Genomic DNA, 19,559 nt, shown 5'->3' with positions numbered 1-19,559 from the left:
GTTAATTGGCAGCAGATTTGATTCGGAGATTAATTAGGACACCCCACACCTACAGTCACACGGCCGTCGGGGTCTTCACATGATACATAATTTGACTTCAAATTAAAATACAAATGAGCGAAATTAACCATGGATTTGGGATTAATTCAGGCAGCAGTAATAAAAACGAGTAAAGGCACCATTACTGGGTCCACGGTGGTCGGGCACAGTTATCAGGGCAGCCTCAGATGGCCGGGATATATCTACGTTCTAAGGAGCAGAATACCAGAAAGTCATGAGGCAGAGTTCTGAACAAATGGTTTTTAAGATTATATATTCTGGAAACAAAATGGGAAAGTAGGTAGAAATTACAAATATATTTAGTTCTGGAGTCCTGATTAATTACTACTGTCACAAAACAAAACAAAACAGGAAAATCTTTAAAAAAAAAAAAGTTCAGTACCCACGATCATCAGGGTATTACCCAGCTACTTGGGCTTTGCCAATATGTACTTTGCGCTCAGTGCAGCACATACAACGCCAGCGCTCAGTGGCGCATACACACACACACAATGCCAGCGCTCAGGACAGCACTCACACAATGCCAGCGCTCAGTGGCGCATACACACACACAATGCCAGCGCTCAGGGCGGCACTCACACAATGCCAGCGCTCAGTGCGGCACTCACACAATGCCAGCGCTCAGTGGCGCATACACACACACAATGCCAGCGCTCAGGGCGGCACTCACACAATGCCAGCGCTCAGTGCGGCACTCACACAATGCCAGCGCTCAGGGCGGCACTCACACAATGCCAGCGCTCAGGGCGGCACTCACACAATGCCAGCGCTCAGGGCGGCACTCACACAATGCCAGCGCTCAGGGCGGCACTCACACAATGCCAGCGCTCAGGGCGGCACTCACACAATGCCAGCGCTCAGGGCGGCACTCACACAATGCCAGGGCTCAGGGCGGCACTCACACAATGCCAGGGCTCAGGGCGGCACTCACACAATGCCAGGGCTCAGTGCGGCACTCACACAATGCCAGGGCTCAGTGCGGCACTCACACAATGCCAGGGCTCAGTGCGGCACTCACACAATGCCAGGGCTCAGTGCGGCACTCACACAATGCCAGGGCTCAGTGCGGCACTCACACAATGCCAGGGCTCAGTGCGGCACTCACACAATGCCAGGGCTCAGTGCGGCACTCACACAATGCCAGCGCTCAGGGCAGCACTCACACAATGCCAGCGCTCAGGGCAGCACTCACACAATGCCAGCGCTCAGTGCGGCACTCACACAATGCCAGGGCTCAGTGCGGCACTCACACAATGCCAGGGCTCAGTGCGGCACTCACACAATGCCAGGGCTCAGTGCGGCACTCACACAATGCCAGGGCTCAGTGCGGCACTCACACAATGCCAGGGCTCAGTGCGGCACTCACACAATGCCAGGGCTCAGTGCGGCACTCACACAATGCCAGGGCTCAGTGCGGCACTCACACAATGCCAGGGCTCAGTGCGGCACTCACACAATGCCAGGGCTCAGGGCGGCACTCACACAATGCCAGGGCTCAGGGCGGCACTCACACAATGCCAGCGCTCAGGGCGGCACTCACACAATGCCAGCGCTCAGGGCGGCACTCACACAATGCCAGCGCTCAGGGCGGCACTCACACAATGCCAGCGCTCAGGGCGGCACTCACACAATGCCAGCGCTCAGGGCGGCACTCACACAATGCCAGCGCTCAGTGCAGCACCTGTTGGCAGAGATGTAATGATCGCACAGGGAGACTGTTCGATTAAAAAATAAATAAATAGTGCCTGAAAGAATATCCTACCATCTAGCTAGATTTTTTTTTTTTTTTTTTTTTTTGACGGTTCCATTACTAGGCAGACATTCAGAGAGTGGCTTACCTCGGGTTTATCCCTGTGAGTGTTTACTGCTTCCACACTTAGACTGATCGTTTCCACTTTACAACCTATAGAGGACACCAAAAAAATCAGCAAATGTAAATAGGTCACATATAGCTGTATGTTACACTCTTAAAGTGGGACGTCATTTACTGAAAACCCATCTTCCCTGCCTGCAATTTGTAAAAAATGTTTAAAAAACTTTTAAAAAAATAAACAAAAAAAAAACTACTCTACTCACCCTTCCCAGGTCTCCGTGCAGCTCCTGATTGCAGCACTGCTGCAGTTTAGAGCAGTGGCGGAGACTCAGAGCTAGACCAGGGATGGTACACAAAGCTTAAGGCTATGTGCACACGTTGTGGATCTGCAGTGTTTTTTTCATGCAGAAACGCCGCAGATCTGCAAGTTATTTACAGTACAATGTAAATCAATGGAAAAAAAAAAAAAAGACGCTGTGCTGATGGTGCGGAAAATTCCGCACGAAAAACTCTGCGGATTAAAAGGAGCATGTCATTTATTTGTGCGGATCTGCAGCGTTTTTGTACCCATTCCATTATAGAAATCCGCAGGGGTAAAAACGCATGAAATCCGCATAAAAAACGCATCAAATCCGCACCTTCGTTTTCTGCCAAGAGATGCAGAATCCGCACAAAAAAATTCTAGAGGCAAATCCGCAACATGTGCACATAAACTCTCCCCATAAAAAATAAGGCTATTTATTTTTTTAAAACTAAAACTTACCTGCACCTGGGGGTTTTCTGGAACTGGAAAACCCCTTTAAAGTTATAGCATTATGTACCATGCTGCATAAAATACAGAGCGCTGTAACAAAACATGGAACACGACACCAGAAACGATGCATCTACTGATACTGCATCCCAGTGACGAGCAGTGCGGTGAATAAAGGGATGTGCAGATTGTTATCCTACAGAAGAACAATGTCAGACATCATCTTCATGCAGAACCGCCTGCACCTCCTCTTCGGTAGGAAAAATATTGGGGTGGAGGACAGTTTAACCCCTTGAAAAAAAAAAAAAGGGGGGCATTTATTAAGCAGATTTCGCACTTCCAACACGCTCAGTCCCAGTATGAACCACAATGCCTAGACCCCTTTCACATCAATTTTTTGTCAGTTACAATCCATCTAATTTTGAAAAAAACGGATCCGGCGACTGATGCCGCTGAATCCGTCCGTTTTATTTCTCATAGACTTGTATTAGCGATGGATTGTGACATGTGGCCTCACGTTTCATCTATTGTTCGCCGGATTCGTCGAAAATTGTTTGTCCGGCGGCTGGAGACAACAGACAAAGTAATGTTTTTTGTGTACGTCGAAAAAACGAACAGCGGCGGATCTGTTGCTTGCTAGAATGGAAGCCTATGGCGCCGGATCTGTCAAATGACGGAATCCGGCGACTGATTACGCTTTTTTTTTTTAACTGAGCATGCTCCGATCCAATTAGCCAGATCCGCTGGTCAGATATGTCGCATCAGTTTTTCACAATCTGCCAACGGATTGTGACCAAGGGCAAAAAACTGATGTGTGAAAGGGGCCTAAACCAGTCGCCGGGTCTCCAGACCAGAACTGATCAGCCTGACTGCCGATCTGGACATCGTGGTCCGTAATCAGACCGTGAATGTCTGACTTGTGAAACCTGCCAAAGAGATGAACATAAGAGGGACAAAAGCAAGAAACTGGAAGACACGGGTGTTACTGGATGAACAACCTTTGACACTCCCTGCTAGGACCAAACAGTGCTGAGGACCTCAGCTCCCATGATTTCTCCATAGTCCCTCCATGCAGCTTATTAGGAGAAAATCAGTGAGCAGGATGATCAAAAATACAAAGCAATAAGTATATAATACTTAAAAGGAGACAGTCACAGCCCCCAATAGTAAACTACAAAAAAAACAAAAAACTTCACACTTACTTAATTCTGTTCGGAGGTACTAGTCATTTTTTTGTTTGTTTTCGTGGCAGACATGAATTGGCCAATTTATGCACTAAGTACCTTAATTTTTATAAGTATATTCTATAATATCAGTACTGCAGATCAGATTCCATATATTCAGTGTTTGCAGACATCTTGGGGCTTACACAGACTGCTGCATTCTCTGGTTAGTATATTATGCAGTCAGGGCAGCTTGCACCTGTTCACACTTGCTTTATTCTGTTCGGAGGTGCTGGTCATTTTTTTTTTTTTTTTTTCCTGGATGATCAAAAAGTCTAGAAAAAGACTCAAGAAACTGTGGTCTTACCGTAAGCTATGGGCGTCAGCTTCAGGACCGTGTGAAGGGGGCACTTGAGGTAAGGCAGCCGATCTGGAAAAGTAATTTAACATCCAGTAGTGTTATAGAAAGAACAATCCTTAGAAAGAAAATATGGAATCTTGACAAATTGAATATGATGATATTTTTCCCTATAAGCTAGCAAGAATGCAGACCGTTTCTTTATCGCCTCTCATTGGGGGACACAGGAACCATGGATGTATGCTGCTGCCATTAGGAGGCTGACACTATGCAAATAAAAGTGTTAGCTCTTCCTCTGCAGTGTACACCCCACCGACTGGCATTATACTTCAGTTTAGCTTATTGTCAGTAGGAGGTGGACACGGGTCTTTCATTAGACCCTTATCTACCTCAATGTGCGTCGTTTCTTTTCAGGTTTTCCAGAAGGGATACAGGGTGAACAGTCACACCTGTAGTCCCACAAGGCGGACTATGAGTACGGCGTGTACTGCCACCCCATATCCTCATAGATCCCTCAACAGGACCAAGGACCTAGCACACAAGCGTGCTCAGAAGTCCGGTCCTGGCCCCGTCCCCCACCCACTCGCCTACCAGAGCCTGTCGGTCGGAGGAGACGAGGACGTCCGTCACCAGCTCCACGGACGTCTAATATCTTCCATGTTTTTAAGGTTAGTACGACGGCGTGGGATGTTAGGTGAGTATTTTGTGCTCCCTATCAGTTGTTCTTAGGGGGCCTCTGTGGATTCCCTACCTTTCCTGCGACTCTGTGCGGCGCCTTACAGACAGCTGCACTGCTATTTCTGCGGCCGCACTACTATCCCTGTGGCCGCACCTTTTCTGCAACTGGGCGACAATTAGGGACAAAAACCGGGCCCATCTTTTGCGCGGCGGCCCTGATGACCGGCCGCGCTGCTTCCCCACGGCGGCAATCGCACTGTCTTGTCTGCGGCCGCATCCTCTTCTCTCTGCGGCGCGGCTCCCCTACAGGCAGCCGCGCCGATTTTTTCCCCGGCGGCCGTATCCTTTTAGGTGACTCGCCTCCTGCGGCCGCCAGCTTCTAATATAGGCCCCGGCTGTTCCCGGGGCCTACTTCCGGCACCGGCGCTCCTCTTCATCAGCCGGGGCTCACGTACCTTTTCCTTTTGCTCCCGCACACATTTCGGCGGCCAGCTTCTAATTTAGGCCCCGGCTTTTCCCGGGGCCTACTTCCGGTGCCGCGCTCCACCCACTTCCTGTTTCATCGGGCGGGCTTTTCTCCCGCCCGACATTCTGTGCACTGCCCACCGGCGCCTCTGTGTCTGGCTCCGCCCCCTTCCTCCAGGGACAACGTCTGTGTGTGCTCACCGCTTCTCAGCAGCAGGAGCTCACGCAGCGCGCCCCGCACCATCGCCACCGCATCTCTTCTGCACAGCACGATCTGCGCAGAATACAGCACCTCAGGGCAGGAGTTCTCCACCCACAAGCGGGACATCTTCCAGGACCGGGTCCGTGAGTAGCTGCACTGCAGACTGACACCCTCTTCTGCCCCACTGTCCCCTAACCCGCTGGCATTTTCTTCAGGGACCTCTCAAAATGTCTAACTCTAAAGGGGGCCGCTCTCGTCCCCCTACTTCTTCATCTTCTGTCTTAGTCAAGTACTTTGCATGTTCGTCCTGTAACAGCAAACTTCCCTCAGGTCAGTCCTCTCCGCTATGTCAGTCCTGCAGCAATCTGATTGTTCCCACCGCCCAGGATCCCCCGGCCGATCCGCCTGAGAGTGATACCCCCATCCCAGGCTGGGCCTCCTCTCTGTCTCAATCGGTGGCCGATTTAACACGGGTGTCTCAAACCCTGGTGTCCGTACTGGATCGATTACCCCTGCAGACCCCTGCAGTTGCCAGCGGGTCGCAGGAACCGCCGCCCGAGCTCTCCTTGATAGACCGACGTTCCTGTCTGGACCTTTTGTGGCTTGAGTCCTCTTCTCGCTCCATCTCGCCACACGGCCCTCCCCTGCGGTCGGTGTGCCCCCCGATCCTCCTCCCCTGAGTCAGGCGAGGCATTCTCTGATGCGCCCTCGGAGGATATTTCGGAGCTGGATTCTAACCAAATCGCAACCATGAGGGATATGGTCCAGAATCTCATTGGGGCAATAAACCAAACCTGTGGCATCAAGGATCCCTCTACGGAACCCGCAGATCAGGCGGTTTCGTTTAGACGGGCCAAACCACCTTCCAAGTTTTTTGCTCCTCATCCTGAATTCGAGGAAATCTGGTCGAGAGAGAGATCGAGAGAGATCGAGAGATCGAGAGAGATCGAGAGATCGAGAGAGATCGAGAGATCGAGAGAGATCGAGAGATCGAGAGAGAGATCGAGAGAGAGAGAGAGAGATCGAGAGAGAGAGAGAGATCGAGAGAGAGAGAGAGATCGAGAGAGAGAGAGAGATCGAGAGAGAGAGATCGAGAGAGAGAGAGAGAGATCGAGAGAGAGAGAGATCGAGAGAGAGAGAGAGAGATCGAGAGAGAGAGAGAGATCGAGAGAGAGAGAGAGAGATCGAGAGAGAGAGAGAGATCGAGAGAGAGAGAGATCGAGAGAGAGAGAGAGATCGAGAGAGAGAGAGATCGAGAGAGAGAGAGATCGAGAGAGAGAGAGAGAGATCGAGAGAGAGAGATCGAGAGAGAGAGAGAGAGAGAGATCGAGAGATCGAGAGATCGAGAGATCGAGAGAGAGAGATCGAGAGAGAGAGATCGAGAGAGAGAGATCGAGAGAGAGAGATCGAGAGAGAGAGATCGAGAGAGAGAGATCGAGAGAGAGAGATCGAGAGAGAGAGATCGAGAGAGAGAGATCGAGAGAGAGATCGAGAGAGAGAGATCGAGAGAGAGATCGAGAGGGAGAGGGAGAATACCTGGTCTCCGCCTCCCTGGATGCCGCGTCTTGTGCGGCTCAGGCTTCCAGCAATGCTGTTCGCATCCGCCGGACCGTTTGGCTCAAGGCCTGGCAGGCGGACTTATCTTCCAAAAAGTCCCTTACCAGTCTGCCCTTCCAGGGCTCTCGTCTATTTGGTTCCCAGCTGGACCAAATCATTAAGGACGCCACCGGGGGTACAAGTTCTCTTCTCCCCCAGGCTAAGCCTCGTCGCCCTCCTAGACGGCAGTTTCGATCCTTTCGGCCGCTTCGCTGCGTCAAGCTCCTTTTCCCAGCAGCAACAGAGGCCACAGGCACGTCAAGAGAAGAAGGTGGTGTCCTTTAGGCCCACTCCGTCCTGGAGTCCTCGCTACTCCCAGGGTAGATCCTCCAGGCCCAGGACTGGAAGATCCACCTCTGCATGACTCTCGGCAAGACTCCAGCCCAACTCCCAGGTTGGGCGGCCGTCTTCTCTTTTTCAGCGAAGTCTGGATTTCCGCAGTAGAGGACGCATGGGTCAGGGAAGTTGTATCCTCGGGATACAAGATAGAGTTTGTTTCACGACCCCGGGATCGTTTCTTCGAATCCCGTCCTCCAAGAGATCCCGCTCTAGTTCCGGGCTTCTTCGCAGCCATCGCGTCTCTCCTCAAAGCCGGGGTAATCGTTCCCGTCCCAGAAAAGGAACGGGTTCACAGGTTTCTATTCAAACCTTTTTGTGGTACCGAAAAAAGACGGCAGAGTGCGTCCCATTCTGGATCTCAAATTGCTGAACAGGAGAGTCCGTCTGAAGCACTTCAGGATGGAATCCCTTCGTTCGGTAATTGCTTCCATGGAGGCTCAGGAATTTCTGTGTTCCATAGACATTCAGGACGCCTACCTCCATGTCCCGATATTCCCCAGACATCACCGATTCCTGCGCTTTGCGGTGCTCCAGGAACACTTTCAGTTCGTCGCCCTGCCATTCGGTCTTGCAACCGCCCCAAGAGTCTTCACGAAGATCATGGCGGCACTGATGGCCATCTTGAGGGTCAGAGGTCTGGTTCTGTTTCCATACCTCGACGACATCCTCATCAAGGCTCTGTCCTTTTCTCAGGCCCACGAAAGCCTGTCCATCGTTCGACACCCTAGCCCGTTTCGGGTGGCTGGTCAACCGGAAGAAGTCCTGCCTTATTCCTTCTCAGCGCATCATCTTTCTGGGCATGCTCTTCGACACTCGTCAGACCAAGGTCTTTCTTCCCGAAGACAAGAGATCCATTCTTCGTCGGGATATACGCGTGCTCCAGGGCCCTCGGTCTCCCTCCTTCCGATCGGCCATGAAGGTTTTGGGGAGGATGGTAGCAACATTGGAAGCGATTCCCTTCACCCAATTTCACTCGCAACCTCTTCAGCAAGCCATCCTGTCTCAGTGGAACAGGTCTGTCTTCTCCCTGGACCGCCCGATCCGACTCTCTCCCCGGGTCAAACGGTCTCTCAACTGGTGGCTCAAGTCACCTCTTGTCTCCCAGGGCAGGTCCTTCCTTCCAGTTCACTGGCAAGTGGTGACGACGGATGCCAGCCTGCTCGGCTGGGGTGCAGTGTTTCACCACCTGACTGTACAGGGCCGTTGGTCGGCGCAAGAGTCAACCTTGCCGATCAATGTCCTCGAGATCCGGGCCATTTTTCTGTCCCTTCGTCACTGGGAAAGGATTCTCAGCTGCCTTCCAATCCGAATCCAGACGGACAATGCCACGGCGGCGGCATATGTCAACCATCAATGGGGGACTCGGAGCTCCTTGGCCGAGGTATCCAAGATCCTCCTCTGGGCAGATGCAACGGTTCCGGTGATATCCGCGGTGCATATCCCTGGCGTGGACAATTGGGCCGCCGACTTCCTCAGCCGCGAGGGTCTCGCGGCAGGGGAATGGTCCTTACATCCGGACGTCTTCCATCAGATTTGTCTTCGATGGGGGACTCCGGACGTGGACCTTACGGCGTCTCGAATGAACAGGAAGGTTCCGCAGTTCGTCTCCAGGTCTCGCGATCCTCTCGCAGTGGGCGTCGACGCTCTGGCCATTTCTTGGTCACAGTTCGTGCTGCCCTACCTGTTCCCACCCCTTCCATTACTTCCCAAACTGTTGTAGAAGGTCAAAGCGGAAGGGGTGCTGGTCATTCTAATCGCCCCGGATTGGCCCAGGAGAGCTTGGTTCGCGGAGCTCGTCAATCTTCTCGCGGACGCTCCCTGGCGCTTCCAGACAGGCCCGATCTGCTGTCTCAGGGTCCGATCTGCCACCCGAATTCTCGGTCGCTCAGTTTAACGGCGTGGCTGTTGAGACTGCAGTTCTAAGAGCGTCCGGCCTTTCGGCCCGGGTGATTCACACCATGATTCAGGCTCGGAAGCCTTCGTCTTCCAGGATCTACTATCGTACCTGGAAGATTTATTTCAGTTGGTGCGAGTCCAACCGCGTTTCACCTATGTCCTTTTCCCTGCCTTCCATCTTGGCTTTCCTTCAGGCAGGACTGGATTCGGGCCTTGCTCTTAGTTCCCTAAAGGGCCAGGTTTCTGAGCTTTCCATCCTTTTTCAGAAGACTTTAGCTTCCCGACCACAGGTTAAGACCTTCCTTCAAGGAGTAGCCCACGCGGTCCCTCCGTACAGGGCCCCTGTGGATTCATGGGATTTAAACCTGGTACTGGACGTTCTGAGGGTTCCCCCCTTTGAGCCTCTCAGGGAGGTTCCCCTGTCAGTTCTATCTTGGAAGGTGGCCTTTCTTGTGGCCATCACTTCTATCCGCCGCGTTTCTGAGCTGGCGGCCCTGTCTTGCCATCATCCGTTCTTGGTCATCCACCAGGACAAGGTGGTCCTCAGGCCTCCGCCTTCTTTTCTTCCTAAGGTGGTTTCCACCTTCCACCTCAACGAGGACATCGTTCTACATTCTTTTTGTCCAGCTCCGACTCATCCTCTGGAGCGATCGTTGAACAAGGTGGACCTTGTCAGGGCAGTGGAGATCTATCTGGATAGAACGTCCACTTTCCGGAAGACGGATTCTCTTTTCGTCATTCCTGATGGCTCGCGCAGAGGCCAGCCGGCTTCTAAGGCGACTATTGCTCGCTGGATCAGAACGGCTATTCTGGAGGCTTACCGGGTCAAGAACAGAGTGCCTCCTTCTGGGATCAAGGCTCACTCTACCCTGGCAGTCGGCGCCTCCTGGGCCGTGCACCACAGGGCTTCCGCCCTACAGCTTTGCAAAGCGGCAACCTGGTCTTCCATCCACACGTTCGCCAAATTTTACAAGGTCCATACCTACGCTTCGGCGGACGCCAGCCTAGGCAGAAGGATCTTGCAGGCGGCAGTGGTGAGTCCTCTGACCTGATGGAAGTCAGTTTTTCCCGCCCTTGGGACTGCTTTGGGACGTCCCATGGTTCCTGTGTCCCCCAATGAGAGGCAATAAAGAAAACAGGATTTTTGGTTGCTTACCGTAAAATCTGTTTCTTGGAGCCTCCATTGGGGGACACAGCACCCTCCCAATGTTTCTCAGTTTCTGTTTTATGTTCTATCACTGTTATCACGTTTACAGTTCTCAAGTTTGTGGTTATGGTTTTCAACCTTGTTATTTATCTCCTACTGCTTTCTCACTAACTGAAGAGTATAATGCCAGTCGGTGGGGTGTACACTGCAGAGGAGGAGCTAACTTTTTTTATTTGCATAGTGTCAGCCTCCTAGTGGCAGCAGCATACACCCATGGTTCCTGTGTCCCCCAATGGAGGCTCCAAGAAACAGATTTTACGGTAAGCAACCAAAAATCCTGTTTTCTACAAAAGTGATAAAAGTGCAAGGCGACCACTCCAATGAGAGATTAGGAGTGAACTAGTGATGGGGGTAAATACTTCTGCACTCCACTTGTTATAATAAAAAATATGAAAGACAAATGTGAGAATATGATCCAATATCTTGCAAAAACATTCCATTAATCAATGGTACTAGGGCTGCACTCCCATGTCTACTTTTCCAGTTATGGCCTTTACCAGGGCTGTGGAGTCGGTAAGCCAAACCTCCGACTCCTCAATTTCCATGACTCCGACTCCACAGCCCTGGCCTTTACAGTCATTTACTGCGGCAGACGGATGTACAGGTTCTCCGCCATGACCAGCTGAGTGTATTGGCCGACATTCAGAATAAACGTGCAGCTAGGCGTCCGGTCCTCACCTGCAGTCTTGTCCAAGAAGTAGGCCAGCAGGCAGCGCATGACGGCTTGGTGGCAGATCACCAGCACGTTCTCCTGCCGCTCCAGCTCCATGATGACCGGTTCCAGCCGTTGCACCAAGTCCTCGTAGGACTGAAAAGCAGATCACTCCGTTACACAACATAATGTGGGCAGACGGCATTGACAGAAGAGTAACTGGACGCAGACCAAATTAAAACACTTTAAAAAAGGGAATCCGTTTTTCCCACCCAGTCTGAGAGCAGCATGATGTAGGGGCAGAGGTGTAGGAATGTGTCACTCACTGGGCTGCTGGCTGTAGTTTTGATAAAAATCGGTTTCATCAGCAGGAGAGTATCACTACAGGACTAGTAAACCTGCCGCCATGTAGTCCTCCATAATCTCTGTATAACCCCACCCCCAAAACTGACGCATAACCTGGCCGTACCCCTAACAGGCCATGGAGATTTTACACAGCTCAATTTGCTAATTTTTCAACTATACTCTGAACAACCGGTTACCAGCTGGCCATTACAAGGTGCACCCATCGGTCTCCAAGCAGGCACCGGCCATCGTGCAGCCATTAGTCAGGTCAGGAAGGCAGCGAGAAAACAGCCAGCAGCTGTCACTGCGTCCTGATTAACCTAAACAGTTTTTACATCCAAAAGACAAGAAAAAAAGGCTTCCTCTGCAATTCTGCACTATGAAGAAACAGAAAAACTTTACCGACCAGGTCATGGCTTATAAAGTCTGGGGTTACCATTTGTATGGTTTAAACCCATCTCCAAGATCCTATCCCAATATATAGTAGGTGTTATAGTAATAATATTAGCAAATACCTCCAATTAGAAATGTAGTATAGTTTTTCTGATTGACTGTCGCTTTCCTCATGTGCAGGACAATAGGTATCCATGGCTACGACCACTGATATAGTGAGTTAGCTAGTTGCTAGTAGTCGTAACCATCGATACCCAAGGTCCTGCAATGCCTGCACATGAGGAAAGAGACATAGCTAATCAGAAAAACTATACTATACTTCTAACTGGAGGAATTTGCTATTATTATTACTACTACATATGGGGATAGAACATTTAAAGTTCTCTGGGACAGCTCCAATAAGATATAGGTGTGCATTTCCAAACCACCAGAGCCTTCATCATTACTATACCTTTCCTACATTCCTTCTTAGGACACTAATGGCATATCCACTGGGGTCTGAAATGATTGTGGGGCAGAGGGGGGCTAACGAACGGAGTCAGGCTGTATACTCTAGTAGAAGTGACTGCAGACAGCTGCACAAATGACAGACCACCTCAGCATTTCATCTCTGCCCGAATCTCGTAACCACCTCACCAGGTGGGCTGGGGACCCCCTATTTTCTACAATGGTTTGGGTCGCATAGTTTTTAAAATATGTCCTTCATAGAAATATCACTCTAAGGGGTGAAAAAGAGGGAATAAATTGGAATTCATAAAATGACACTGTCGTAGGAAGCCTCACTGCTGTGACAGTACATGGCAGGTTACCTCCAGGTTACAGCAGCAGAGCCTTTCACTTCCAAAAGCATTTAGGATTTTTTTTCGCCATTTTGTTCTATTCCTGGAGAACCTCTTTACAGCAGTTTTATCATTCTTGCTTATTAGTGACAAATGCTCTACAGTATATACTGTATATTAAGGACCCAGGTTATAGTTATAGTGCACATTTTATATTCAATACCTTTAAAACATGGGCATCCTGCTCAATCAATCTTCTGGGTGGTCTTACAGAATAAGAGGCTACCTCCATATGCTAACAGGTTCCCCCAACTGTACAAGAACCTCTACATCCTACTGTACATGGGGCAGGCGGCAGACGTGCAGAGGCGGCAGACGTGCAGGGGCGGCAGACGTGCAGGGGCGGCAGACGTGCAGGGGCGGCAGACGTGCAGGGGCGGCAGACGTGCAGGGGCGGCAGACGTGCAGGGGCGGCAGACGTGCAGGGGCGGCAGACGTGCAGGGGCGGCAGACGTGCAGGGGCGGCAGACGTGCTAATGTGCAACCAGGTCAAAACTCAAGTATTCTGCAAGAGGATATTGTTGGGATTTGGGGATATTTACCAGGTGAGCACTGATGTTTTATAAGGCATACCTTATAAACGCAAATATACTGATGCAGAGAGTCCCCTAGAATATGGCATCCCACTAACTAGAGACCACCACATTCGCATTATGATCTAGTTCCAGATATTTAACCCCTTCAGAGCTACTAACCTCTCCTTTTGGATAACGGTATCTGTATTTATCTTGGTCTCGCAGGGCAAACTCCAGAGGATACGATTCCTGAATTTCTTCATAACGCATCTCTTCACACACGCCCTGGGAGAAACACAACAGGCCAGTTAGATCCACAAGTCAATGGCATGTGAAGCCCATAACTTCTGATGTACGTTTATGTCATAGGTGGCTAAGGAAAGTGTAGAGTCGGTTCAGGAGTTGAGCCTGCACCTTAAGAGGCAGATGGCGGCCGTGTTACATAGCCGGCATCTGCCTGTAACTATATTAATTGGGGCCAGCTCAGACTGCTGTAGTCTGAGCTATGTAAATGCTGTTGTCAGTCTCTGACCGCGTTATTTTAAGGACGTCAGTAATGAGGAACACATGGGCTCCCATTAACTCCTATGATGTGATCAAGGAGCAAAAGATAGGTTAGCATGGTGTGAGGCTGTGGCCTCTGATACAGCTAGGGGGCGCTGTTTGTTCTCCCCAGAATGTGCATGCAGACGGATGAAGTCCATAGGTGTGCATGAGAGTCATGGATTTCCGGTCCGGGTTTTCCAGGTGGCTGAAGGCCACAGGTTTGTGTGTGTTTAAAAGCCCTGCAGTAAGGGGTTTGGGTGTGTCAGGCCGTGCAGGCCGTGTCAGGCCAGGTGTGCGAGGTGCACGTCAGTGTCAGTCTGGTGTGTGCTGGTCTGCAGAGTGCATGGAGGCCAGCAGAGCCAGTACCCCGGGCAGCTGAATAGCCTGGCACCCGCAGCGTACACAGAGATGCAAGTCGTTCATGGTACTGGTCTCGGAGGTGGACAGTCCTGTGCCCGTAGGAGTCGGATGTGGACAGACCTGTGCCCGGAGGTGGATGTCCTGTGCCCGAAAGAGGACTAGCATGTGCAACGATTGCAAACAGGTGGATATGGTGCCCGGCTGCTATCCGGAGGATATCCTGAACTGTGTACGACTGTGTGAGTAAAGAGTCTGTAAGAGACTTTGTCTTATGTGTACCCAGCTGCACTCCAGAGGATAAAGAGTGCAGTGCGCTGAGTGAGTACAGAGACTGTGATACAGCGATGCAGGACACCCACGGGAACTAGTCAGAGGAGGGCTGGCGTGAGTAGTGTCTGCAACATATGAGGCTGTGTGTATGGAAACGTATAGAGTCTGAGATGGCGTGCGGTCGCCCAGGGAAACTGGACAAGGGAAGTCTGGCCTGTTTAGGGACCGCAAATCTAAAGCCATGTGAAATGTATTGCATTGAACTGGTGTAAACTGGTCACTGAAGTTATATGCATTTATGTGAACTGGACTTTAATGCTGTGAAGAAACACATTAAAAGAGACTTTTGTGTTTGAATTTGTGGGTCACTGCTTCTTCACTGCATACGATGCTACTACAGCTTTACAATGGTCTCTAGGTCTGCTCATCTTGGTCCTCCTGTGAAGCTCAGCTATAGGATGGACGTCTTTGGAGAACCGCTATTTCACTCCATATACTGCAATACTGTCATACTGCAGTACACAGAACTAGCAATCAAACAATTACAGGTTGAAGAACCCTAGGAGGGCTAAAGAATGATTAAAAAAAAAAAAATGTTTAAAATTACCCCCCTTGAAATAAAAACATATTTTGACAGCTTGAAAGTCAACTATCAAAATATACACTTAAATATACACTTAAAAGAGCAAGTTAAACGCCTGAAAAAAAAATAGCCAGAATTTGTCACCACACTTATTATTATTATTATCCAGAATATGGCAACAAACTAAAATTATTATTTTTGTTTACAAATTTACTTCAAAAATCACTAAACTAAGACTTAAAATAAATAAATACAATTGGAAACGTTTGCTATGGCCTTAATTGAATTTTACTGGACAATTATTTTTATCAAACCATAAAAGGCCATAAAAACAAAACCCAAAAAACAATGTCATAATTGCATTTTAATTTTCCCCCTAAGCCCTTGTAATTCCCCCATCCCCCTTATTTCCCAGTATGTTGTATAGTAAACTGAATAGCATCATTTAAAACTACAACTTGTCCAGCAAAAAAAATAAATAAATAAAAAAAAAAAAAAAAAAAAAAAGATAGCAACAGAAATTTTTTTTTTTTTTAGCACATGAGAAAGGGGGTTGGGGAGAATCACAAACAAAAAAGATTCCTGGGCCTTTAAGGGGTTAAATGCGGCATTTCAGCAAAAATATCGGGATGATTATCATACACCGCTGTATTCCTGGTATTGTATGCTCTTTCCTTTGCCAGAAACAGAATCAGCTTCCTGCAAAAGAAGAAAGGCTAACCGTTTCATTGGGGCGATATCCCTCCTTCCCTCTACGGACTGCGGTGAACCGAGGGGCATGGACAGTGTGGAGTTATGACCCAGGATATTTTCGGGATCAATGAAGGATCTCTGTGGTGGACCTCACTCAACAATCATGTTTATTTATTGATGAAGGGCAAGACCCTCTGAGACGAATGGAGGTCTTTTCATTTTGGAGAAGATCCTGGTTTGGCTTTCCATCATCCATCATGATGAGACAAGGTTATTTAAAGGGCCAATATGGACTTCTAGGATTGTTTTCCCCAATAGGTGGTGCTAGGTACCCAGTTATCTTCCTCTTTGAAGAGGCTAGTTACTTGGACTCACAAGGGTATTGTGTTGGTACTATGGACATCAAGTAGTATATGGAAAATTTGTGGATGAAGCTCACCCCATGCAATATATGTGATGTCCAATCTGGTTCCCAGGCAATCAAGTCCACTGTGCACAAATAAGGAGTGTGAGGTATCAAGTAACTTTGTTCAAAGTGTTGATAAAAGGGTTTTCGATTCAGGTCAGAGAATTAAAAACAAATAAAAATCTCTTTTAAGAATTTCATTAAATGGTGAACATAGAAAAATATCCAACGCGTTTCGCATCTGGCTGGCTTTTGATCGATGAGACTCAGCTAAACTCAAAACGCAACAGATCGTAACATGCGAATATTAAACTGCTGCGCTTCAAGTCTGACTTATCTACTATATAATCGTCTAATTCTGTCTGTGTCACAGAAATCCCGCGTCGCTGATTGGTCGCGGCCGGCTGGCGCGACCAATCAGCGATATTGGTGTGGAATTTAACCCCCACTCACAGCGCGACGTAGTTCAGTCACGTTTACGGAACAAGTTCTGTCAGTCACAGCGCGACGTAGTTCAGTCACGTTTACTGAACAAGTTCTGTCAGTCACAGTGCCATGTAGTTCAGTCACGTTTACGGAACAAGTTCTGTCAGTCACAGTGCCACGTAGTTCAGTCACGTTTACTGAACAAGTTCTGTCAGTCACAGTGCCATGTAGTTCAGTCACGTTTACTGAACAAGTTCTGTCAGTCACAGTGCCACGTAGTTCAGTCACGTTTACTGAACAAATTCTGTCAGTCAGTGCCACATAGTTCACTCAAACTTCATAAATAAACTACATACATATTCTAGAATACCCGATGCGATAGAATCGGGCCACCATCTAGTTGATTAATAGTTAGCCAGACTTGAAGCGCAACAGTTTACTATGCCCTTGCCACAATTTTAATGAAGCTCACAATAAAGATTTGCTGTGCAGGATTGAAAAACCATCATCACCTTGGCCATCAAGGTAATGTCTGTACAAAGTTTTCCGACATGGATTTTGGAGCGAATCCACATCAAAACAGCGGCCTGAAATCGGTATCCTGAGTGCCATAGCCAGACGCTGCCCTCACGTGCACCACGTGAGTGATGCCCAGTGGTGGGACACTTACAGCATCGATCTCATTCAGGGTCTTCCACTGCTCGTACGGGACGTCCAGGGCTTCCGCCGTCTGAATCGTCCTCTTCATCTGACTCGTCCACACTTTCAGATCATGGATGTTTTGTTCATGGATGTACTCTGCCAAGCACTTGGCAAACTAGGATTAAATCATAAAAATAAAAATCAGAGTAGCGTCTTTATGTAAAATTGTACGCCACATTACATATATAGTGTTACGGATAGAACATTTTCAGATTGGCGGTCAGTAAGGGCGAGTTACCACCTAGAGGCCATTGCCCAGACACGGGATTTTAAGGGCTGAGCAGTTTTGCAAGTGATGTGTGAATAAAACCAAAATATCGGATGATAAAAAATGCTTTGTTGTAACCTGACAACTGAAACCTAACAGGTAAAGCATTAGCACCTGCTGCCCCACCCTTCCTTTATCGGCTACAGATTTTCCCGTGACCCATTAGTCATCCAAAAGAATTCAACATTATACGCCAGCAACCCGTACGGAGACAATACAGCGGCACAGAAAAGGAGCCCCTCCGGGTGGAGAAGACCGCCCTACACATGGCATCAAGAGTATGCCATTAATCAGTAAGAAAATGTATGAAGTCAGAGGTGTCCATACAACTCTAGAGGAGCATAGCAACCAGTGGGGGGCAGGCACCTCGGCCTCACAGTGCGGCCCACCCGGACTATGCGATCCCCACTCATCCACACTATGCAGGAACCGTTACACCACAGAACGGCAGGGAGACATTGCATTTTAGGCAGCATTGGCATCATAAAGGGGGATTTGTGCACTGTTACGACTTTTTTTTTTTTTTTTTTTAGGAGGGGTGGAAGTGGAACTTTATGGGCATTTTTAGTATTTTCAGAGCCCTCTGAGGGCACGATTACTATTCGAGAGTACGAGAATCATTGATCATTAAATTGGCAGTTAAGAGGGCACTCGGAGTATTGGTAGTTTTTTGGCACTTATTTACTAGAGGGGGCTTCCCAATTTCAGAAACTCCCTTCCCCATTGTTGTTGTTTCCTTACCCTCTTTCGGTCGGGTGCAGAGTCTCTGCCACTAATCCCGGTACCGGTTATTGTCTCCAGCGCTGTTTGAGTGTCAGTGAGTGAGTGCACCGGCTCAGCTTAAGTTGACAGCATAAGCCGCTGACGACGCAATGTCAGTGCCGCAGACACCGGGAGCATCAGCAGAGGCTCAGTGCTGGACCCTGGGGCAATTATTACTTTTTATAGGGGCAGCAGGATGGGAGAGAGAGTTTGGAATAGGTAAGGAGGGGTATAGAAATCTAATAACTCAAACACGTTGCAAACTCTGGAGATAAGTCCTGGCTGGAGAAGTTGTCACATCGGTCTGGGCCAGATGGAAAAAGACGGTGAATGTGAAAGTGCATGACTCCATCAAAAAAAAATATCAGCTGTGAGTTACTATATTTATTATTATTTTATTATTATTATTATTATTCATTTTTATAGCGCCATTTATTCCATGGCGCTTTACATGTGAAGTACGGGGCAAATATAGACAAACACATTAAACATGAGCAAAAACAAGGCACACGGGTACATAAGGAGGGAGGACCCTGCCCGCGAGGGCTCACAGTCTGCAGGGGATGGGTGAGGATACACTAGGAGAGGGTAGAGCTGGTTGTGCGGCGGTTCAGTAGGTTCAGGATCACTGCAGGTTGTAGGCTTGTCGGAAGAGGTGAGTCTTCAGGTTATTTTTGAAGGTTTCTATGGTAGGCGAGAGTCTGATGTGCTGGGGTAGAGAGTTCCAGAGTATGGGGGATATACAATATAACTATATATACAATATAGTGTATATATATATATATATATATATATATATATATATATATATATATATATATATATATATATATATATATATACACACACACAATATAACTATTGTAATCTTATACAATTAAAGAGGACAGGTATCCATCACTACATGGTGGTAATGTCGGGCTTGGTCATTATACACTATAATTTCTATTAAGACAACCAAACCCACTAACATTTTGGGGGCCCACTGATAAGTTTTGCCCACAGCCCTGACTAGCCCGGCTCCCTACTTGGCTACGTTAAGCCAAAAGGCTGTGACCACCTGGAATTTCCAGATTGCTGCCATGATCTCTCCTGACGGCACCTCTACTAGATTCTGTGGACTGGTTATGAATCTGCTATTTTCAAGAAGCCAGATCTAACTTTTTTATTAGGCTCCAATAGCCAAACTGCAAATTTGTAGGATCGTGTTAAGAGGGCAGCACAGAGCCTCATTAAAATGGGAATATGTCTGAATCATCTACTGTGGGGCA

General features: G+C 48.7%; 1 protein-coding gene across 5 annotated transcripts in view; it reads right to left on the bottom strand.

Moving 5' to 3' along the window:
* Positions 1-19,559, bottom strand: part of LOC143787817 (6-phosphofructo-2-kinase/fructose-2,6-bisphosphatase 4-like) — an 88,513-nt gene that overhangs the window by 2,659 nt on the left and 66,295 nt on the right. For 2 of the 5 annotated variants that reach the window (XM_077276916.1, XM_077276913.1), the window contains exons 9-14: positions 17,227-17,373; positions 13,453-13,557; positions 11,207-11,336; positions 4,155-4,217; positions 1,899-1,963; positions 180-249 (exon numbers count right to left, since the gene is read on the bottom strand). In XM_077276916.1, coding sequence (XP_077133031.1) covers positions 180-249; positions 1,899-1,963; positions 4,155-4,217; positions 11,207-11,336; positions 13,453-13,557; positions 17,227-17,373 — 580 coding nt within the window. The remainder of the gene's footprint in view (positions 1-179; positions 250-1,898; positions 1,964-4,154; positions 4,218-11,206; positions 11,337-13,452; positions 13,558-17,226; positions 17,374-19,559) is intronic. The other 3 variants (XM_077276917.1, XM_077276915.1, XM_077276914.1) reach the window with 2 other exon arrangements.

This window comes from Ranitomeya variabilis, chromosome 8 (assembly GCF_051348905.1).
Source record: "Ranitomeya variabilis isolate aRanVar5 chromosome 8, aRanVar5.hap1, whole genome shotgun sequence".
In the NCBI taxonomy this organism is placed as follows: domain Eukaryota; kingdom Metazoa; phylum Chordata; class Amphibia; order Anura; family Dendrobatidae; genus Ranitomeya; species Ranitomeya variabilis.
This window is presented reverse-complemented; position numbering and strand designations above follow the sequence as displayed.